At 27.7% G+C, this 23,785-nt stretch overlaps 6 protein-coding genes across 8 annotated transcripts; 4 read left to right on the plus strand and 2 right to left on the minus strand.

Annotated features, from left to right (window-relative positions):
- Positions 1-156: 156 nt before the first annotated feature.
- LOC108552948 (galactokinase) lies at positions 157-2,385 on the minus strand. The gene is made up of 6 exons (XM_017907656.1): positions 2,130-2,385; positions 1,337-1,523; positions 1,118-1,260; positions 745-1,042; positions 354-675; positions 157-266 (listed from the first exon to the last, which is right to left on the minus strand). The coding sequence occupies exons 1-6, from the start codon at positions 2,289-2,291 to the stop codon at positions 197-199; spliced, it is 1,182 nt and encodes a 393-aa protein (XP_017763145.1). The 5' UTR covers positions 2,292-2,385; the 3' UTR covers positions 157-196.
- A 452-nt stretch (positions 2,386-2,837) lies between these two features.
- LOC108552993 (uncharacterized) lies at positions 2,838-5,279 on the plus strand. Its single transcript, XM_017907726.1, has 9 exons — positions 2,838-2,874; positions 3,332-3,518; positions 3,606-3,741; positions 3,885-4,102; positions 4,194-4,254; positions 4,355-4,483; positions 4,553-4,888; positions 4,960-5,042; positions 5,153-5,279. Exons 1-9 carry the CDS (start codon positions 2,838-2,840, stop codon positions 5,277-5,279), a joined length of 1,314 nt encoding a protein of 437 aa, XP_017763215.1.
- A 1,406-nt stretch (positions 5,280-6,685) lies between these two features.
- Positions 6,686-14,421, plus strand: LOC108553118 ((E3-independent) E2 ubiquitin-conjugating enzyme UBE2O). The gene is made up of 10 exons (XM_017907888.1): positions 6,686-7,030; positions 7,293-7,466; positions 7,544-7,702; positions 7,759-8,415; positions 8,512-8,722; positions 8,802-8,985; positions 9,075-11,053; positions 11,130-11,501; positions 13,366-13,789; positions 14,362-14,421. Exons 1-8 carry the CDS (start codon positions 6,809-6,811, stop codon positions 11,492-11,494), a joined length of 3,951 nt encoding a protein of 1,316 aa, XP_017763377.1. The 5' UTR covers positions 6,686-6,808; the 3' UTR covers positions 11,495-11,501; positions 13,366-13,789; positions 14,362-14,421.
- Positions 14,422-14,859: 438 nt separating this feature from the next.
- On the plus strand, positions 14,860-15,973 carry hoka (membrane protein hoka). The gene is made up of 3 exons (XM_017907759.1): positions 14,860-14,992; positions 15,558-15,641; positions 15,719-15,973. The coding sequence occupies exons 1-3, from the start codon at positions 14,950-14,952 to the stop codon at positions 15,883-15,885; spliced, it is 294 nt and encodes a 97-aa protein (XP_017763248.1). The 5' UTR covers positions 14,860-14,949; the 3' UTR covers positions 15,886-15,973.
- Positions 15,974-16,185: 212 nt separating this feature from the next.
- U2af50 (U2 small nuclear riboprotein auxiliary factor 50) lies at positions 16,186-21,872 on the minus strand. 3 transcript variants are annotated; one of them, XM_017907585.1, is made up of 8 exons: positions 21,728-21,872; positions 20,779-21,008; positions 20,434-20,694; positions 20,209-20,347; positions 20,048-20,103; positions 16,823-17,104; positions 16,543-16,707; positions 16,186-16,466 (listed from the first exon to the last, which is right to left on the minus strand). In XM_017907585.1, exons 1-8 carry the CDS (start codon positions 21,747-21,749, stop codon positions 16,335-16,337), a joined length of 1,287 nt encoding a protein of 428 aa, XP_017763074.1. In that variant the 5' UTR covers positions 21,750-21,872; the 3' UTR covers positions 16,186-16,334. The 3 variants fall into 3 exon arrangements, with proteins under 3 accessions (XP_017763074.1, XP_017763066.1, XP_017763081.1); XM_017907577.1 differs by having other exon boundaries at positions 20,197-20,347; XM_017907592.1 differs by lacking the exon at positions 21,728-21,872 and adding an exon at positions 21,428-21,640 and having other exon boundaries at positions 20,197-20,347.
- A 781-nt stretch (positions 21,873-22,653) lies between these two features.
- Positions 22,654-23,733, plus strand: LOC108553001 (ankyrin repeat domain-containing protein 40). Its single transcript, XM_017907739.1, has 3 exons — positions 22,654-22,826; positions 23,011-23,288; positions 23,387-23,733. Exons 1-3 carry the CDS (start codon positions 22,654-22,656, stop codon positions 23,731-23,733), a joined length of 798 nt encoding a protein of 265 aa, XP_017763228.1.
- The last annotated feature ends 52 nt before the right edge of the window (positions 23,734-23,785 follow it).

Below are 23,785 nucleotides of genomic sequence, written 5' to 3' on the forward strand. Positions count from 1 at the left end.
AAATTAAAATTTCAATAAAATTAGTTTAATCTACAAATTTCCTTGAGAAAACATCACCTGCATTTTCCAATTAAAAATACTTAACTAATGTAATTATGAAAATAATTTTCTTTTTTTTTTTAACTTTTTCATTATTATAAGTTTTTGTCACTCGAAGTCATTTTATTTTTTTGGTCATTTTTTTCAATCATATTGGTTAATTTATATCCAAAATTCTTGCACCCATTGCAGAATTTGCTATATAAAATGTTGCATTTCCAGGATATCTGTTATAAAACATTATTTTTGAACATTTTTATTCAATTAAAAAATTATACAAGTTATAAAAGTATTTAATAGAAATAAAATCTAACTTAGCCTTCATGTGATTGATTACTTTATCAATCATATCCTTCTTCAATAATGTTACTGTACATCCTCCAAATCCAGCACCAGTCAAACGACTTCCTAAGACACCATTTACTTCTCTTGCTGCCGATACTAATGTATCTAACTCTACAGATGAAACTTCATAATCATTTTTTAAAGAATCATGACTTTCGTTCATTAACTGACCAAATTTATTCAAATCTCCTTTTTCCAAAGCAACTGCAGCATCAACCGTTCTTTGAATTTCTGTGACTACATGACGAGTTAGTTTTATCATTTTTTCAGATACATTTTGCAACTGTAAGACTAAAAATAAAATGAAATTAATAGAAAACTATAATGTTGTATTTCAATATAGTTATATTGATTTCCTACCTTCAATATCACTCAAAGACACTTCGCGTAAACTTTTTTTATTTAACTTTTTTGCAGCTTCATAACAACAATCTCTACGCTCACAATATGCACTTGAACTTAATTTATGAGGAGTATTAGAATTAGTAATTAGAAAAACATAATCATTCATTTGTGACATAGGTATTTGTTTAGTATTAAGATTTTTACAATCAAGGAGAAGAGCATAACCTTCTCTTGCCATCACAGAAATAAACTGATCCATGATACCACATGGAACTCCAGCAAAATCATGTTCAGCATGTTGACATGCAAGGGCCTGAAAAATATTTTCTATGAATTTTTTATTTCAATGAAATTAATAATTAATAATATATAAATTATTCAAGTATACTTTATCCTCTGGCTTGCTTGATTTTACATTAGTTAATGCTTCTAAAAATGTATAGATAGCAACTTCTAATGCAGCTGAACTACTCAAACCAGCACCAACTGGTACAGATGACACAATCACAGCATTAAATGGTGGCACATCACCTACAATTAACATTTTAAATAAATCATAAACAATAATAGATTTATTATACCTTTTTTAAATAACAACCAAACTCACAAATAAAGTTTGCAATACATCCTTTCACATAATTAGCCCACTTTGGTTCTCCTGGTTGTATATTCTTACGAGAACTAACTTCAAAGTCTGTATAATTTTCAAAACTAACAGTTTCACTCAGAGAAACAATTTTACATCTTTCTATATTACTAAGTTTTCCAACTATGAGTGTAACCATAGGCAATGCCTAGATATTCATAAATTATATTATACTTTGATTCATCATTATAATATATCATTATAATCATCATCGTTATAATATTATAATAAAAGTTAGAAAATAGTTAATAATTTTTTATAATTTATCTCATATTTAATTATATATTATTAAGTACAAATATATTAAGAAAAATTAGTACAATTACAAAATCAGATAAATAACAAAAATAATATAATCAAAATTAAGGAAATAAATATGATTAATATTTTCTTTCAATTAAATTCTATCAGTACTTGCTAAAAATAAATTTGTTGCAACTGAAACAAATTTGTAAATTCAAAAATACTTTTTTTATTTTTATTTATTTATTAAAGTATATATTCATGTTAATAAGCAGAACAATTACCGAATGAAGACTTGCTAATTAAACTTCTAAATATAATATTACAATCGAATGGAAAATCAAAATTTGATTAATTAATGTCACATATTATAACTAAGAATAACATAAAAATTAGAAATGATGTTATGAAAAATGTTTTCCGCGTAAACACAACAAAAATAATCATAACTTTAATTATTTTACTTTATGTAAAAATGATATAATATTTATTTAAATATTAAAAATTTTACCATCGGTAAAACGAAACCTTCGTTATAATCAGTATGCTCTCCAATTAAATTTACGCGACCGGGTGCGCATACACAAATATTCGCATTTTCTCCAAATTCTTTCACAAAAGCTTTTAAAGCTGTCGATTTCATTTCATCTATATTAGAAACATTTGTTCCCATTTCTATCAGTTTTTTGAAGTTATTTGCGTGTATGTAATGTCACTTACAAAATATATCAAAATTGCACAAAATATATACACAATCTTTAGTTTTAGTTTTAATTGTTGTTTATTTTTATAACTGATTAAATAATACACAGGAATGAAAAAGTTAACTACATATATCAGTTTAATTCTACTTAATCTATAAAGTACGGCAGATATGAATACTCAGTAGACTTTGAACAAGTGGTAATAAATTAATATCAGGCATATGTTATATCAAAACTTTAATTGTAATGTAGACTTTATCTCCAATGATTTGTAGATAGTCTACATGTATGTACATGTATACTTTCAACATGTGTACCATAAATGCAATAGATTTAACGAAGATAATGTTTAACGTATATACGAGGAATATGCTTCCAAGATACTAAAACAATAATGCATCATTAAGTTAGTCTAAAATGATACTTCTTTTAATCATTGAGAATTCCTAATTAAGATCTAGTATACCTAATATAAAAATTATCAATGTATGACAATAATTCAAATTGATAATGCCATGGCTGTCTCAAATCCTCTTATCAAAGAACTGAAAGGTAACTAAATGACATAATATTCTTGTAGGTTAAAACATTCTTTTAGTAAACAGATTATTTTTTCACAACAAATATTAATACTTTTATTATAAAAATCACTATTAAGACACTTACCTATTAAAATTTTTTGTTTTGAAATATCTCCAAAAAATTATGAAATTATTAAAACTTTAATTATTTTCATATTACTCTGGACCTTGGTAAATAATATAAACAGAAATATCTAAAATGTAAAAGACTTCAATTATTTATATTAAAATAACAATAAAATGATCTATTTTTGTGGTAATGCTTTCTTGTCTGTTATTTTATTTATTAATATTGACAATATTTAAATCATAAAAATGTAGCTTATTTTCATTCTTATTCTGTTTTATCATCTTATAAATCCTAAAATTAAGAAGTTGTATAACAACATAATAACTATATCAGTGAATAAAAGATACAATACTTTCAGGTTTGACAAGAAAATTAATTGAATGTGAAATTGAAATCAATGATAACAATGAGCATCTGCTATTCTTTTATAAAAGTTTAGAAAGATGTTTCCAAAAAGGTATATTGATGCGTTTAAATCCCATAGGTTTTTCAAAATTACCTAATGCTTGGTATTGGTTGGAAGAAATTACAGAAAAATATTTTTGGTTTGTAAAAAACATAATGAACAAAATTTTGTATAATTTATTTCAATACCTTTATAATATTTTAAGTAAGTAATAACATTATTTTAGTTCCTGCTCCACATATTCTTTGGTAGTTGAGCAAGTCAAACAAAATCCTAAAGTGTACACACCAACTGGACGTTTCAGACTTTTAATTAAGACATGTCTGATGCGAAAGTGCCTTCATATGCCAGTTGAACTGCTGGTATTTATAAATTATATATAATACTTAAAATATAATGTATATTTTTCATATTCTATAAAATTAATAATTCTTTTAGCACATTTTTAATTCTTCATAATAGTTATGTTTTTATTATAACAAATTATGCATGTAAAACTTCACAGGTAAGAACACCATTAATGGCTACTGACTATTATGATAAAAACAGTATTCTGGGAGATAACATACTTGGAGAAATATTTTTATCAGTATTATTGCTAAGCAGTAAATTAAATTTTAAGTTAAATTTACGGAATTCTAGTTTTTTGGATGAATCTTGGCAATTGCCAGAATGTTTAGCTTTAGAATTAGTACCATGCAAAAGTTTGGGTATCTCTGTATGGTAAGAAATTTACATTATTAAATATTTTTACATTATTAAATGTTATTAAATATTATTAAATATTTACAAATAATATTTTGTATTATTACAGTTTTATCAAAGGAAAAGCTTTAATAGTTAACTTGGACAAAAATTCTGTAGCTGCAGAAGATGTAATAAATAAGATAATTCTTTTAAATACTCATATAAACATATATAAAATGATTATTTTATTTACAATTGTAATTTCTGTTTAATTTTTATTTTTATCAGGATAAAGTTGAAATTGGAGATGTATTAGATGAAATAAATGAAAATGCTATAACATCTAATACCAAAGGACAATTACGTAAATTTATGGAGAAAGCTGTAGGTCAACCAGTGTGCTTACATGTAATTAAAGTATGTATATTAAAATAACAAAACATTTTAAAATATAATTTATTTCTAATATATGTCATGAACTTTTAGCACCGTAATAAAAAAACCTATGAATTATATGCACCAATTGTACACCTTATAAGAAACTCGGGTATTGAAGGTTTGAAAACAATTTTAAAAAAATTTAATTCTGAGATACATGATGAAAGTGAGAAAACTGAAATGACTAAATCAGAAAATGAGTCACTAAATGCTGGATTTTCTGTTAAATATTGTGGTTGTGTATATATTGGTACAGAAGGACATGTTAAACTAATAGAAAAAGCAATTCTACAAGTATTGAGGTCAGAAGATATAAAATCAATATCTGTGAAATTTGAATGCCTCGAACTAGGAATTAGAGTGACTCAAGATTCAAATGATACAGTATGTAAATATCATATTTATCATTTACAAATTTATTATATCATAATAGTACATTTTATTTAAATGTTTAGGTAATATGTAAACAAAGTTACATGGAAATTTCATCTTGTGGTCGCACTGGAAATATTCCTAATTATTTTGCATTTATTGCTGGGTAATCTAAATGATTTTGTACTTTTCTTTTAATGAAAGTAACAATAAGTAGTATTAGCTCATTTCATGTTGTATGAACTTACATTAATATATCCTTAATTCACTTTACAGAGATACTAATTGTAACTTAGCAACCAAATTTGATGCATATGTATTTTATCATCAAAATGAAACTGAGGTGCAAACTATATTACAAAGTTTGGGTCAAGGATTTCAGCGTACTCATTTTGCAGTTTGATCATCTTAATCAAGAAAAATAATTTTATACAAAATTATTCTTTCGAACTTCATGTAATAACATATTTTTCTATTTTCAATTCTAGTCGAACTTTATGTAATAACATATTCCTAAAACATTATCACATAATCGCATATCTAGTCAGTTTGAAATTAACTGTATTCTCTATTTATTTTATTCCTTCAAAAATTTTCCTTTGTAATAAAGATTACTTCAAACATATAGCTTTAAAAAAATATAAACTGATCATTTTATTCAATGAAATGATAAATAATAAGTATGTAATTGTTTATTTAATTATACACATAAGTATATCATCTAAGTAATTAATCCTGTGTAAAGGGTTAACTTCTTATAACTAACTTGTAATATGAATTGTCTCTAATATAATTAAAATTTCGTAAGAATAATTCCTATAAAATTTAAAAAGTTTTGTTAAGGACAGCATACACTAGTTTTTTTGTTGAATTTTTTATGTGACTCTAAAGTAATCTTCAACTTTCAAACATGTTTCATCTATTCATCTATATATTTCATCATTTATTATTCACTTGTTATGAGATATATTGTTAGTTTTAAGTTAGTTAATTAATTGTTAGTTTTAGTCCATATAAAATCATTTTTAGATGCAAATTGTAAAATTGTGTTCAAAATGTAATACATTGACGAAGAAATATCTAAATTGATTCATTTATTTATTGAAAGATATTCAAGATTGAAGATTAAACGAAACGTTAGCGAGAAATAAAATATAACGTCCCACTAAAACGAAATTGACATTCTTATCTTATTAATACTTTGTAACAGAATAAAACTATTGTTATTGTATATATTCTTCCACAAAACGTTTCAATTTTTAAAAAATATATATTATGAGATTTCAATTATAGTAAAAATAGTTTAATAAAATCAGGTGATACACCCAGTAAAAAAAGAAAAACTTGTTAGAAAAAATAACGTTAAAATTTATGCATATACTCGTTTAATAAAAATAATATTTATATACTATATTTTATATTTTCTCATTGAATTTAAGAAATTACTTCCAATTATTTAAAGATTTTTATTCTCTTTTTACAAGAGTGACGGATTATTTCGTATCATACATTTTGAGTGCTATATGTAAGATATATATCTGCCGAATTGAAGCTGCTTTCAAATAACTAAATTTATAATTATACTTTTACACGTGCATGTATTATGCATTCATATATTTTATACACAAGCTATACATACTACATAACATGCATATTTTAATAAGACATTAAATAAAAATTTATTTTGACAGATGCTTTAAAAATAACGATTGAAAAATGAACAATTCTCGATTTAAAAGGAGTCGATAACAACTCGATCGGTGAGAAGAATCAAAAGATATCTCGAATCGGTGATTTTTATGTTGGGGTTGGGGTCGGGTTCGGGGTCGGAGTCAAGTTCCTTGCTTGCGACGTGCGCCGTAACCGTTGCGCTGTGTAACCTTCTGTCAGCCATCGTCGGCAGAGAGCGAGCACTCAGTAATTAGAGGAAAGATGGCTACGAACTTTGGCGTAGAGTGTCAGTACTTTTACGAAGATGTCGTCTATCGTATGGACAAGAAAGGTAACGTTGTGTTTGGAATCGTTATGGAAAGTGACAATGAAGACTTGTCCGAAGAAAGCTCTGACAGCGAATTGAGTCCAATGAGAAAAAAGGGCGAGATTCGCGTGGTTTGGCATCCCTCCGGTGTTGAGGAAGTGGTCAGCTCGAAAAAGGTATTCGACATTTAATATGATACAAAAATATGTCATTTATAATGAACAAACGATATATGAAGTGATTTTTAATATTTTATTATGGTATTCCTTTGCTTTTATTGTATTTGTTTTTAATTCCTTAAAAAGCGACACCTGTCATATCAACGATATCCGTAACTGAATATTAAATTTAAATTTGAATTTATATTTTATGTAATAACAATGACTTTCAATTATCATTAGAATATCAATTTTTTTTAAATTTATATTTTATTTATAGGTACATTTAGCAGACAGAACACTCATGCCAGGAGATGTTGTACGTCGGATGATTAAAGGAAAGGATACACAAAGAGGATACTGTAGAGATATTGAGCTTACTGCTTGTGTTCAAGTGATTGGTACTAAGCAAATTCTTACTAATATTAGAAGTGAAGACTTAGTTCCTTTGGAAGTATGTTATTAAACATTTATAATGATTATTTTTATCAAAATAACTCATATATCATGATTAATAGTTTCTGTTTATAGGAATTTGGAACAGATATAGCTGTTTGTATGGATTCATGGGTTGGTGGCATAAAACTGGCAAATTTAAAATTATGGCTTACTACACCCGATGGATCTCGATGTGTTCTAAATGAAACGGATCCTTGTATCTTAAGACAATTTGAGGAAAGACGTGATAATGTAAGAATCAAATCCAGAATAATCGTTTGGTCAAAAATACAATACAAATTTTTTAGGACAATGATTTTCCTCATTCTTCTGAATTTTATCCTGGTCAAAGTTTGTGGGGACCAGTTCAAGTGCTAGAAGTAGCACAATGGATTACATGTACAAAAGAAATGAAAGCGAAGAGAAAATCTAAACCACAAAAAATGACAAAAGTAATTGTAGAAAAAGTAGAAACAAATTGGGTAGGAGTGCATTGGCAATCTAGAGCATATTCAAAGGATGGTGCTTGGTCAGATCAAGCTCAACCAGAATTTATAGTTGAAGGAGAAAATTTAAAAAAGTTAAAATTATTGAATGTGTTTGAGTCATCTACAGTACAAGTAGGAGATCGGAATTTCTATATAATTAAAGGTGATGAAAATGTAATTACACGAGAACAATGGAGAAAACAACAAAGAGACATTTTTCAAGTTCCTAAACATAGTCCAAAGAAAACACGTCCAAATATCAGTGTTACAAAATCAGCTGAAGATAAAAAAAAAGAGAAAGACAAAGATAAAGTTAATGAACAACAAACATTAGAAGAAAATGCTCATAATAATATTAACAGTTTACAAAATATAACAAGCAATAATACTCTAATGCCTCCAGTACAAAATCAGAATACTGAAAGTTCAGATGATTGGGATACAGAAGATACTGGATCACAAAGTGATAGTGCTTCAGTAAGATTTTTTATTTAAAAAACTTTATTATTATTAAATTATTAAATTCTCATACCATTATTGAACACGAGATAGTAAACATTTTAATATTTTCAGGTATCTAGTGGATGTTCCAGTATGTCATCAATGGGTAAGAAGAAAAAGGGTCCAGCTTTAATGACAAAGGTATTGAAGAAGAAAAAGCTGTGTAAAGCAAAGAAGAAAGTTCCACCAGTTCCACTCATTCCAGGAACGAAAATTGTTGTAGAAACATTATCTACTAGTACAAAAGCTAATGTCGTGTGGCAGGATGGCTCAGTAGAATTTGGTAAATTTTATAAATAATCTCTTTAGTTATATATTATCACACAGTGATATAAAATTTGTATAATTTTTATTGTTTTTAGGTATTCCATCAACACAGCTTTATCCAATTCATCACTTAGATGATAAAGAATTCTTCCCAGGTGACTTTGTAGTTGATCAAAAAGAAGAATCCAGAATGTATGGTGTAGTTCAAAGTGTTGATCATCAAGGTAGAACAGCTAAAATAAAACGGTTTAAAACATACACTTGTAGTCAAAATCCACAGTAAGTATTTACTATTGATATATTTTTAATTATAACAAATAAAATTTATTGAAAAAAATGTAATACTAAACCCAATAAATATTTGTTAGACCAACTTTACTAGAAGAACGTGAAGTCAGTGTGTATGATTTAAAAGATCATCCAGATTTCCAATACAGACCAGGTACATTAGTAATTCGAATAGCTAATTTTGAAGGTGAAGATGCTGGCTGCACTGCTGGTCAGGTGCTAGATAATTATCCAGAAGGACGAGTCAAAGTGTGGTGGGTTGATGGACATGTAAGTATGTGTTGGCCTCAAGATTTGTATAAAGTAGGTGAATATGATAGTGATGAAGAAGTGTGGGATGATGTTTCATCTGATGCCTCGTGGGAAACGGAATTGGAAGATTGCTTTATTGCTGATACTGATGGTACAGAGCAAACAGAATTAGAGAATATAAAACCAAAACTAGCCGCTCATATCGAAAAAGCTCGTATTGCAATGTCTAGATTGGAAGAGATCTTCACTCAAAATCCTTTACTTCAGACAACTGAAGTTATGAGAAAATTATTAGAAGTTTATAAAGATTGTCGATACATGGATAAACTTATGGGTACCTCTTTCTTCCATGAATGTCATTTTCAAGGACTTTTAGAAAGAGTGCGAGAACGTGGTCGAGCAAATGTAGCGCAACGTGTAGCAGATCAAGTAACAAGATTATTTACACACAAATCTGATGGCTCAGAAGAAAACATAGAAAAAGACAATACAGAAAATTCTAATAGCATACAATCAGGGAGTAATCCTTGCGAAAAAATCATTACTACTGTAACAGATATGACAGAATCTATAGATAATAAAAGTGATGAAATTACCGATAAACAAAATATAAAAGGTGAAGAATCGATTGATCGTTTATTTATTAATGTTAATCCTAATCCTGAGGATTCTGGATTGTATTCTGCAGAAAATTCGAAAAAGGAATCAGGTTCAAGTGAGTCAAGTGGGGAATTTCTGCTTAGCGAGGATGTGAATAACGTACCTGATCGTTTAGTGGAGAAACAAGAAATAAATAAAACTTCCAAGACCCAGATGCACATAACGAGTTCTCATGTGGCTAGTTCTCGAGTATGCGTTAGATTATGTACTTTAATAAAAGCTCAACTTGTACTGGCACATGCAGAAGTTTATAGACGATTCGGATTATCAAAGATGTCATTATCTGATGCTGAAAAGAGCTCGTCACCTTTAAAGAAACAAAAAAAGGAAGAAGAAAAACGTATAGAATTGTTACAACAACCATCGGATTGTTCCATTGAAATTCCACCACCTCTATATACAGAAGGAGAAGGATTTTCTATAGAAGAAACAGCACCAGATAGTCATAAATTTAAATTAACGATGTTCCAGCCTACGGATCCTACAAACTTTTTCAGAACAGTTTCCAAAGAATTAAAACTTTTGAAAAGTTCACTTCCACCCGGTATATGGGTAAAAGGATTTGAGGATAGGATAGATTTATATTCTGTAATGTTTCGCGGACCTGAAAAAACACCATACGAAGATGGTCTCTTCCTTTTCGATTTTCAATTGTCTGCTGATTATCCTGCTGCTCCGCCACTTTGCCATTATATTTCTTACTGTAATGATAGGTTAAACCCTAATTTGTATGAAGATGGTAAAGTATGTGTAAGTTTACTTGGAACATGGTCTGGTCGTGGAACAGAAGTGTGGACAAGTTCTTCAACTTTATTGCAAGTTATAGTCTCAATCCAAGGTCTTATTCTTGTACCAGAACCATATTTTAACGAAGCTGGATTTGATAAGCAAAAAGGCTCTCAACAAGGGAAGGAAAATTCAAGAATGTATAATGAAATGGTTGTATTAAAACTGGTTCAAGCACAAACTAAGTTGTTACAACATCCACCATTTGTATTTAAAGACATTATTATTGAACATTTTAAGAGACATGCAAGAAAATTGTTACAACGTTTAGAATTGTGGATGGAAATTTCTGAACAACATAATAATCAACATCCATTATCTCCCGTAACACCCACTACTTTTAAACAAATATCCGATGTCGGTATGTTACTATTTTTCTTTTCATTAATATATGAAAATGTGGATTTAATGGTTTTAATAATTTTTCTTTTGTTTAGATAATAAAATTTTACCAGAATTCCCATTAATACCAGCATCTAGAGGTTTCTGTATAACACTTCGTAAAACTTTAGCTACATTCAAAGAAGTATTAATAAAAGAAAGTATTATAGAAAGAAATAATGAAATTTGTGGTTGGGAAAATGGCAAAGAGCAGATGAAGAATGACAGTCATGAAACAAGTAAAATTGCTGATAGTAATATAATAGAACGTGACAATAAAAAGAGGAATACTGAAGAAAGTTGCAAATTAACTCCAAATGGTAGTTTATCAAAAGATCGTGTTCCATCTTCTTCGACGAATATTTCTTCTGCATCATTGAGCGAAACGAAGAAAACCATTTCGGATCGTACCATCAGCTAGCCACAAGGTAAACCTAAATCTAAACCTAAAAATTTAGCTTGTAAAAGATAAACGATTATTCGGTAATACATTCAATTGATTTATATATATTAGTATAAAATATATTAATGTTCTTGTATACAATTTCATAAATTTCCAAAATATATTACACAATTTAATTTATGATGTTATATAGAATATATAATAATAACAATGTATTATATATAATATATAATATTATAATATTTACGGATATAAAATTAATATTTGGCCACGGGAGAACATATATGTATTTAGTTCCATAATTCTGCAATGAAAATAGAGGGTGTTCCACGAAAATGCAGTAATAACTTTACTGAATTGTTAAAACAAAGAAACAACAAGGGTGAAAATAATCTAAAATATTGAATAGATGAAAAAACATTATTACTGCATAAAAAGTGATAACAATTAAAATGGAAAATAAAATAACTGGTAATACATTGAGCCAACATGAGAACACTTTGCAATAGAATTTAAGAAACACGATAATAATAGCTCTTAATTCTAAATGCATTTCAATGAGTACACTTCGAATAATAATGCCATCAACTTATAAGAAAGAATTCATTATTCATCAAATATCTTAAAAATCATTATGCCATCCAATAATATAATATTTCAGGTAAAATTACAAAATGATTTTAATTTCAAATAGGTTGTAGTTTAGGCACAAAAGATTCGTATTTGGATGAGAAATCTATGACAGCTAATGTCCAATGTTATAGACACTTCTAATGTAATATCTAAATTATAGGAAATTAATAGACGTTCTATTGTCCACAGAAAAAAAAACTTCCTGTATCGATGATTTATTTCATATATTCGTAGAAAAAAATTGTCTACGCGAAGTCTCCGTTTTTCTTTTGATATGTCACAAGTAATTCGATAATAAAGTACTTAAAATTATTAAGAAAGATTGCGGAGAATATTAGTACTTATTATACAATGTAAGCGTTTTACAGTATTATTTATAGTTACTTTTTGTTTAATTCTATACTTCCCCAATGTAATATAGAATATACTTGTTTACTATGAGGAAGTCATGTTTCTGTAAATTTAAAAAACAACATATATAACAGAATATGGAGCGGAATATTCTGAAAAAGTGTATTGCACGCAACGAAATATTCAAAAAACGATCGTCATAAGAATACCATAGATCTTTATTTTTTTTTACTCGATATTATGTTGTATGATCTTGTTTTATTTATATAATCATATTTTATTTATTTTTTATATTAAAATTTAAAAGTATATATACAAATCGGAATAATAATTTGCATGTTTGTCTAATTATTTTGTCGAGTGAATAGAATTCCATAAAAAAAATTCTTTTTAAGAGTGGTTTACTTTCTAGTACATTTGTACATTTCTAAGTTACGATGCATTTTTTCCTTTATTTATATTCTTATATATATATGTTAACAAACGATCATAAAAATTTTTGTTACTAGATGGTGTTTGATCTTACTAATTACCTGAAAATATAAATGAAAATAAAATATGTTGCATTGATTGTTCGAATAATCATTTTTTTGTGATATTTTGTACCAGATATGTACCAGATATGTACAGTATGTGCGCGACTTGATACATTAATGCACAAATTCATGTTTCATAATTGCGCGTGAAAAAATCAACCACTTAATGTATACACAATTATATACGTTTCATTTGCATGTTTCAATTATATTGGACAATTTATTTTTCCGTTAAATATGTAACAAGTATAAGATATCACAAAATTTGCATGTTAATAAAGGATGTGCGATCACGTACTACTGTACATGTCGAAGTGTATCTTTTCTGCGGTAAATCAGCAGATTTGATATTCTTCGACCATATTGCAGTGTCGTCAAGCAATCGCCATAAAGTACGGCAACTTTGGAATTTTTGCACCAACAGGGTGCACTCGATACGGGTACAGAGACAAGAAAATAAAAAAAAAAAAAAAATAGAATGTACTTGCGCGAAGGTTTCCTTGAAATCATATGGTGCTGAATACATAAACAAAAAAGTGAGAGGAAGAAAGTCACAGTTATATGAGGGAAACTACAATTTCTAGAAAAGAAAAAAAGGAGAGAGAACGCGAAAGAGAATGTATTAAGTAGAAAGATAGCTAAACTAGATGAAGAAAATAATAAAAGACGAAGAAACGATACAAGTTCTGCCGTTTAAGGCAGAGTGGAGCTTGTTATTGTGAAACGTGATGTTTTGGAAAGCCTTGTATATGTGCCAGCTATTTCTATTTACATTATGATGGTGATTATATTCGTAAGTTGCATAGAGCTTTATTTTCGTCGTAAATTACTTTAATATTATATGAAAAGAAAAGAAAAAACAGAATATATTTAATTATTCGAGTCAGCATACGAAACGTCGATACCAACATTTTAAATACTGCTTCACTGATCAATTTTCACAATCCTTTGAAACACTATCTAAAACATGATAAACGATTGATTTTTCAAATTATTTTTCAAATTTTTTCATTATTAAAATTATTAAAAATATATTTTAATAAAAATTTACCAAAGGATTAGTGAACAATTAAATCAATTATTATTAAGATATTCATTTTAATTATGCAACATACATTATTTAATATGCAACATAATCTTCAACTGTATGTCATTTTATTTTATGTATTATGAAGAGAAGGATAGTTCTTTTAATTGATATTTAATTAAAGATCTTTTCTCGTTGGTATCGATTAATATAATGTTACAACGATAATGTAAAGAGTTACTACTTGTATCTTGATTTCCTTAATCTTTATTTAATAAAAAGTCAGTATGCGACTAAAAGATATTAATAAGAAAATATAAATCTTTTCTGTTTAATAGATCCTACCCATACTCACCTGAATCTTCAACCTGCACTCCCGATAATCTGCTTCATATCCGAACCGTCAAATTCCAGCTACATTCTGGATTTCCACATTTCTTTAAATTATTCAGTATCAAGCAGAAAATCCAATTCTTAATATTCAAATCATCTTAAATTAATAGTGTATCAATAAAATGAAATATTTTATAGAAACTTGTACATACGTTATTATGCTTATATAAATTTATTTCAACTAAACCAAACTGTTTTTCATATTTATTTAAATAATTATTTATAATTTATTTTTTATTTTAATTACTTTTTATCTGAATTTTTAAAATATGTATTACATAAAAAAATATTAAATAATAAAGATATATGTAGAACTTCGGCAAATGTTCATAGAAAAAAATTTCTTTTATCTTTTGTGAAAACAAGATAAGACGCGTTTTCTACTTGTTATCAATATTTCTTATCAAAGCGTTGATTCATACATTCGTGCCCATATCATCTTGATACCTTAATACGGTTTGATCATTATTCACCTAGTTATTTCACCTGCAAGTATTTTTTTATTGTATTATTTCCTATAGTGTACACAAAAAATGTATTCCAGAAAGTTATTGTGTAATATTGCTATTGGTCTATGTAAGTATACACTTCAATTTATATGTTTAAAATATAATACTCACAAAATAATTGTTATAATCAAATGTCTATTATGTCTATGTTTTAATTTATATGCTATAAATGTGCATATTACAAATTGATTTGACAAACACAAAACACAAAATTTAATTATAATTATAGCAGTTAAAATCTATAATTTATATTATTCCCACAATTTAAATTTCATAAAATAATATTTATAGTAACATGCATAGAAAAGTATTTATCCTTTTTTTGATAATGTTTTTAAATTACTGTATAAAGAAGTAAAATATAAAATTAAATTAAACAAAAAAGTACAAATAAAATACTTACACATAGTGTGCTATTAAAAAAGTAATTTTACAAATGATAATATCAAACAAATTACAAATGCTAGAAAACAATGATGCAATTAAACAAAATATAATTAAATATTTGTATAATAACGGTTCGACTTATATTTGAATACTTCTGTATCATTATTAGTAATATTACGTAAATAATTTGCAAAAATATTAAAATATGATATATTATTTTGCACTAACTTATCCGCTTTAAACAGTGATTATGGGAATTGTAATGGGCGAGGTGGACGCGCGACGTAAAATTTTGAAAGGTAGAAAAACAATTACAAGAAATTACTACTGTAAGTAAAAAATACAAAAATAAAAAGGGAGAAGAAAAAATAATATGTACAATAATCAAATACGCCACATCTTTCAGGGGGAACAGCAATACCAGCATGGACAATAGTACTCCTGATAGGAATCGGTATGCTGCTTGCTGGTGGTGGACTATACGTCTTATTACAAAAATTCGTGATTGATAATGCTGATACTGGAGAAAGGCATTCATATCAACCTACATTACAAAGTGAAACTTCACCTTAAATATTTTATATTAAATGCACACACATTGGATCACTCTTTATACCTTGACATGAACATAGATTATATTAAAACATTTTTGTAGAAAAAATTTTATATGAACACAGTGACAATTTATTATTTATTTTTATATAATTCTGCCTTTAACAATGGTTTATTATTTCAATCTCACTACTGATTAACGAAAAAAATGATGTCGCTATTTGTACAATGGCATCCTTCATACCATATTTTTTTTTTACTAGCAATTTCATAAATTATGAATTATTTATATATGGTTATGTCATCGAAAGATACATAAATTACAACAATTACCATTTAATGCACAGTATGATTGAAAATCAATTACATTTCATTTTGTACATTCTGATAAAAGAGAATTATTAATTTTTTATTATATATTATACACTGGAATCAATTATTATTGGTATGAAAGAAAGAAAATCTATAATTTAGAATTCTCTGCGATGATACTTATCAGGGTCAAAATATGATGTTACAACGACGCGATTATTGAATTTTCGTCCTGTAAGAGTCTGCTGTGCTTTCTGGCAATCAATCACGCTATTAAATTCGACAAATACCTATAACATAGAAAACTCATTAGCATAATTTCATAAATCAGAAGAAATTAGGACTTTATTATATTAAAATACATACTTTCCCACATCCAGGTACGTCAACACCTTCTATAGGTCTAGGTATTTCCACAGATCGAACCACACCATATTTATTACATTCTTCTTTAATATCTTCTAAGATATCTTCATATTCTTCTTCTTCCATTAATTCTTCAGGAGTTACCATATTTAGCAAACACAGAACCTATATATATGTAATAATATATTTTTATTAATGCAATTTTGTATAATATGCAATAAAATATATTAAATGTAATATATTTACATTTTAACTGAATTAGATATATAACTTATCTTACCTCAGTAGCTGGTCCACTTGTGCCTACCATTGATAATCCAGGCACCTGGATTTGAACTGGAGCTTGTGCACCAATCATAGGGTTCTTGGCACCTACGCTAGCTCGTTGCACTATCAGTTTTTTGTCTCCCAGCTGCATTCCATTTAATCCAGCTATTGCTTGGTCAGTCATTGACACATCAACATACTCGCAGAATGCATAACCCTTGGATAGACCTGTAGCTGAATCCTTAACTAGATTGAATGCTCTTAGTTGCCCAAAGCTCATCAGTAACTCCTTCACCTGTATTGTAAAAATAACATTACTTATTTAGTCATATAATATCAACAATTGAAATTCATATAGACTATGCAACTTTTAATTTTATTACACTTTTCAATAAAATTAATAATATTTCTAATTATCAAAATAATATTGTAAATGATAATTTAACACATTCCCTGGATATAGAAAACATGAAAATGTATTTGCCAGATGTTGTTTTGAATAAGTGAATTTAAACATATTTTAAAACTCTATTGATCACCAATTATTCTCCTAATAGTTAATTAATATCATCTTTCTACTACAATCTGCATTTTTTTAACAATGAAGAACTTTATAATATAAATAAAAATATAATTCATATAAATAGTGCAAATAAAGGTAAATATATGTTACAGATAAATATAAACAATAGAAGCACAAATTGCTTTAAATATAAGATTAGCCTAATACAATCAAAATAGCATTGCACTGTAATATACCATAGAAATAAAATTTTTCACGCCTCAAATGAGCAGCACATAAGATGTCTAACTACCTAACGTAAACCATTTACACATAAAATTTCGAAAATGCATAAAACATTTTGGCAGTTAGATACGTGGATGCACGCAAACGTGTTAAGTATCATTACATATTTCACTTTACTTTGTTAATATTAAAAACTATAAAATTGATTTATAATAAAAATATAAAATCGTTAATATTAAATTTTATTAAAAATTTAAAAATAATTGTAAAATAATAAATTAAATTACAATATTATATTTTAAAGCTAATATGAAAGTTGCATAATCCAAAAATAATAAATTTATTATAAATGCATAGATATATTATATTTCGCCTACTCAAATTCCATTTAACATCTTCATATAATGTCTTTCTTACATACAAAAGTTTTACTCCAGTCTGGAACAAATCTTTAACAGTTTTGATCAGAATACTCTTGCTCTTCAAACGTGGTTTTCCCTCACATTTATCTTACTTCTCTCTTAAAAAAACATGTACCTTAAATTTACTTACACCTTTCCATTTCCAAGGAGTACTGAAAACTCAGAAGCAGAGATAACAGCATGTTGCATTCAGTGAAAACTTATTTATCTTCATTTCTAAGAATCAAAACTTTTAAATAATTGTAATCTACATAACAACAATACATAATTGTAAATATATCAATTTATTTTATCAAAATATATGTAAATGTAGCCTGACACATCTTAACTAAGAATATTTAAAATGTTATTGTAATGAGAAGTGTACCTTTGTAAAAACATCAGATTTGTATATTTAGATATTTTTATTATTTAGAAGACTAATGTACAAATATTTCAAATAATTATCGAAGTAGAAGAGAAATTCCTATTAAAGATCTCTAAGAAACATTATAATGTGTTCCCTATTATATTATTTTTTTTAATGAATGAGCAACACGCTATTATCAATGAAAAACTATCTAATTAGAAAACGCACCATTTATTTAGAAGAACCGAGATCTTCAGAAAGGGGGCTGCAAAAGTCGCATAAGCCCAATACGAAGGCATGAAAATGATATAAGTACTTGCCTCGAGGGACTGGGCTAGCCTCTCTCCAGGCAGTGTGGTATTTTGTCATGTTCAGTAGTAGTAGTAGTGGTAGAAGTAGTGGTAGAAGTAGTGGTAGTGGTAAGCAAATGCTTTTGATCGGCGCAACCCTAAGCTAAGAAATGGGGAGAAAGGGCACTGGTATCAGTCCACAGTTACTATATAATAACCAAATGGTTATATTTTTTTGATTGTATTATTCCAACAATGTACCACTTTAATAACACAGTATTAACTTTTTCCGGCGTTTGAAGTTCACATTTACCGACTTTTATTTTTCTTACTTTCTCTTTGCACTTTGTCTTTGTATTAATGCACATTACTGATACTCGAACTTATAAGTTCGTTCGTGTAACCTGTAAACGTAACAAGGCACAAGGACGAAGAGCTGTAAAGCCTGTAAAAGCCTGTAAAGAAAACAGCTGCAAGAGAAAAGATACTCCTGAAAAGAATAGGTGCCAAAAGACTTGGAGCTGTTACCAGATGCACATAAGATTATGTGTTGACCCTGTAATCCCATCAAGACAAAAAACAAAAAAACTGATGTACTAGATAAAATTGATTGATTCGTTTGTTGTAGTCCTAAAAAATCTTTTTGTATGTAATACCACTGCGTGAAAACAGACTCATTTTGTAAGAGTTTCAGATGTAAAAACATGAAGAACCTTTACTTTTGAAGAGTTTTTCACCTAACAATTTCATATAATTATTTTGAGTATAACTATTCCTCTTCTCCCCTCCTACCCCTTCCTTTTCAGTCATTTATTGAAAAATTTCGTATCCCCTTGGCTGGGTCCACGATGTTCCTAGAAAGACTGTAAAAGAAATACGACTGCTGCGACTGCATGCCATCTGAATGCTGCAACGCCTCTAACCAATTCCCTATGCACTATCTAATTACGGCCCTTCGAGAAGAAATACGAGAGACGAAATTCTACATTGCCCTTAAACTTGACCAAACAGACACAAGTGGAATTGGAATTGGAATCACCTAGCTAAATAAAACCTAGACAACGCTGGAATCCAATGGATACACATACATACCTCTGTAGCATTTGAGTAGCTGACACATCTTCGTAAGTTTGATCTCCGCTAAATAGCTAAATACCTATGTAATAATTTAATCCTTTGGTATAACTTACAATGCTGAGAACTAGCATATGTTCAAAGTAATCCTACAGCATTGTTATACAGCGACACAGTTATTTTAATCTCTGATGCCATTTGAATGCACTTAATGTACTTATTAAAGATGTTATAAAAAATATTTTTATAGAAAATAAACAACATGAATTTTAATATATACATAGGCATCAGTGAATAAGAACTGCTTCCAAAGGTGTGCAATTAACAAAACTGTGTTATGGATTTGTTTGCATACCTGTTCTTCGTTCAAATAATTGGGTAAACCACCAATGAAGATCTTGTGTGGAGAATCTATAAAAATAAAATATTACGTTATACTTCACATAACAATAATAAACTTTTTAAGCATGTATAAGAGATACAAGGAGTATGTATAAAACATACCAGGAACCGTACCTGGCACGTTCATACTTGGATTATCAGTCATTCCTGGCATTGGCTGATAATCATGTGGTCTTCTTATTTTTAAGCTCTGTCCTTTGAAATTGATACCATCAAATGCCATAGCTTGTGTTGTTTCATCTATGGAACGGAACTAAAAAATATTTCATAAATGCTTTATCATATAATTATAAAAATTATAAATTCCAAAACCATATTTCCAAGTAAATTTTGTTGTACCTCTAAGAAAGCAAAGTTTTTATCTAAATTGATCTGACACGCTAATACTGGATTTCCAGCAGCCTGAGCAAGACCAGATAGATGCATTTGTTGATTAAAAAACTCCATCATTTCTTCTTCGGTCACACCAAATGGAATGTTTCCTACATAAAGTCTCCTTGCTTGACGAGTTATTGTACTACCAACAACTGGTACAGCTGCTTGTGGTGTATCTGCCACAATATTTGCGGGTATTTGACCAGCAGCTTGCATAGCTTTATACTGTTTTAATTAAAATTAAAATTAGATAAGGATCTTTAAAAAATTCAACTGATTTTAATTACAATTTCAAAATTTTTATGTTACCTGTAATGGAGTAATATGTTCAAACCCAGGTGGTGGAACATCCCAGTAAAGAGATGGCTTCCTTCTCCTAGAACTACGACTCTTTTTAGGTGAGCTACTTCTTTTCCTATCTCTTCGATCTTTAGAACGTGAACGAGAACGTTTTCTACGATCTCTACTACGAGATCTATGTCTCCTATCACGATCTCTGTCCCTATCCCTATCTTTGTCACGGTCTTGACGATCTCGATCTATTAAAAATATAAATACAGATAAATATATACAAAAATTAATACCACATTGTTATTAATAATGAATAACTACTCATGTTCTGAAGAATTTATAAAATATGAAATTTTTATAATTTTTAATATATTTCTTAATAGAACTATTTTATTCAGTATCATATAACTTTTGTATGTATATTAAATTTTCCTATAATTTCATGCATATATTCCCAACTATATACGTATCTCACTTTTAATATACATATATATGCTATATGCATTCATTATCTAAATCTTCAAGACCAAAATTATAATTCTAAAAATCCTAAGTGCATCTTTAATATATAAGAAAGTAAGCAATAGTAATTTTTCTTAAATTTGTTAAATAATGTATGATTATTAAAACAATGTAATATCTCGTATATATATAATGAAAAATGTACCCATAAGAATAGTCTTCGTAGATGCTTATTTTCAGGTTATCGATAAACTCACAAGATCTCGGAAAAAATATTCGAATGTTATTTGATTCACGCTGAAAGTAATTAAATGTTTGGAGGTTTAAAATCTTTCCACAGAGAAATACTAAAAGAAAACACTTTTAGATATGTTTACTACTCTTGTGAGTGTTTCTCCGGCCATTACAATCACCCGACTTATTTACCTGGCTGTAACGCGGGAAGAGTGACGAATAGCACAGTATACTTAACAAAGGTCTCTAAAGAGACCTTTAGAATGCTTACCTCCATTGTAATCTTCGCCCATTTTTCAATTTATTACTTGGAACGCACTTTTATTTTCAAAAAATACTAATATAAATAACACCGAAGCTAACAAATGTCAATTGCTCTTAAAACAAATTTTTATTCTAAAATGGCGATAGGCTAGATAGATGATAACTAGTGAATAATTATCTGATACAATATCTATTTCCAGGTGGCGTAAAGTTCAACCGGAATTGATTTCTTTGGTACATCATTGGAATAAATATTTAAACTTGAATATATTAAATCAACAACTTAATCAACATATGTTATTATTATTATAAATTTATAATAAAAAATTTTGCAATATTGAAACATTATTATAAATGTCTTCTAATCAATTGTAATAAATTTCAATTTATAAGGAAATAAATGTTATTACTATTTTCTTCAATAAAAGATTAAATATTAGCGTAATCTTTAATTCATTGTCTTTTATTAAAATAAAATTACATAATTTATAATTTTAGGAAGTTTAAAAATTGAATAAAAAATTACAACAAAATAAATATTCTAATATACTAAATCGACAAATAAAAACATAACATATATATTTAAAGAATAAAATTATTCTTATTAAACTTTTTACAAGGAACATAATATTAGCTACAATTTAAAAAAAATACTACATTATATTACTAATTATTTATAAATTTATATTATGCTTTTAGATAATTGTTATATATTACAATAAAAATTTTCACATATTTAGTATTTTTAAATTAACATCTTAGAAAATTTTTATTTATAAAAATTTGTGCTGTTTAATTTATTTGATGCTATTGTGAGATTCTCCTAAGCCACCACGAGTGGCGCTTAGATAGCAATCGAGTTTGAATCTCTTGAAGACTATATTAAGTAATGCTATTCTTTGTACATTTCAAAATGTCCTAGATAAACTCGAAATGGAAAAAAATGTGAAATTTGTAGACTTATTTACAAGTTATGATAATATGGAAAATAAAAGAGTATTGGAAGAGCAATTAAGGAAAGCAGCCTGTGTTGGTGATACAGTCCTTGTTCAAGAATTACTTAATTTAGGTGTTGATGTTAACGCACGACACTCTGTTAATGGATGGTATTTCTTTCATAATTTACTATGCAAAACTGTTATTTTTGTTTTACAAATTACTGTAAAATATACAATGACGGATGTAATAATAAAAACTTACAATACCTTTTTCTATTTATACATAATAAATTTAAATTGCCTTGTATCTGAAATGTCAAAACAATATCATAATTAATATTTCTCTTTTAAGGACTCCTTTACATTGGGCATGTAAAAAAGGATCCTTAGATGTAGTTGCTTTGCTCTTAAAAAATGGTGCAGATAAAAATATAAGAACTGAAATTGGAGAAACTTCAGCAATTCTGTGCAATAATCCACAGATTTTACAACTTTTAGATATGCCAACTGATTCTCAAAGAATTTTAAATGAATCAGCAGTTATACCTAAATATATAAAAAATGATTATGTACATGGAACTGTAGATTCAGGAATTACCAAAATAAGAAATAATGGTTTATATCAAGATGGTGAGATATTTGTAATTATATTATTAATTATTATTTTAATTTCTTAAATAAATATTAATAGATCATGATAAAATTATACATTATATACTCTATTTTAGAATTGGTATTAAAAATTCGTGTTGCTGATGCTCCAGACCCAGATTTTATAGAAATTGAGTTATCACAAAGTGATTTATCATATCAAACACTAATTCGGATATGTTGTCAGGAATTAGATATTGATCCCAATCAAATTGTAAAATTAAGAAAACTGCCCAATACCAGATTGAGAAAAGATGAAGATATTCAACGTCTTCAGAACTTTCAAGAAATAGAAGTTGTTACAAATGCTGTAAACACATATAAGTATATGCAAAATACAAATGGTATTTCAAATAGTATTCCAACAATGCCAGTAAATGGGTATCAAAGTATTTCTAAAAAAGATCAGACTATTTTATATTAATTGATAACAAAAATTATTTTCACTTTTTTCATATTTAAGTAAGTGAAGAAAA

The sequence above is a fragment of the Eufriesea mexicana genome, unplaced genomic scaffold (assembly GCF_001483705.2).
Source record: "Eufriesea mexicana isolate 0111107269 unplaced genomic scaffold, ASM148370v2 scaffold33, whole genome shotgun sequence".
Classification (NCBI taxonomy): domain Eukaryota; kingdom Metazoa; phylum Arthropoda; class Insecta; order Hymenoptera; family Apidae; genus Eufriesea; species Eufriesea mexicana.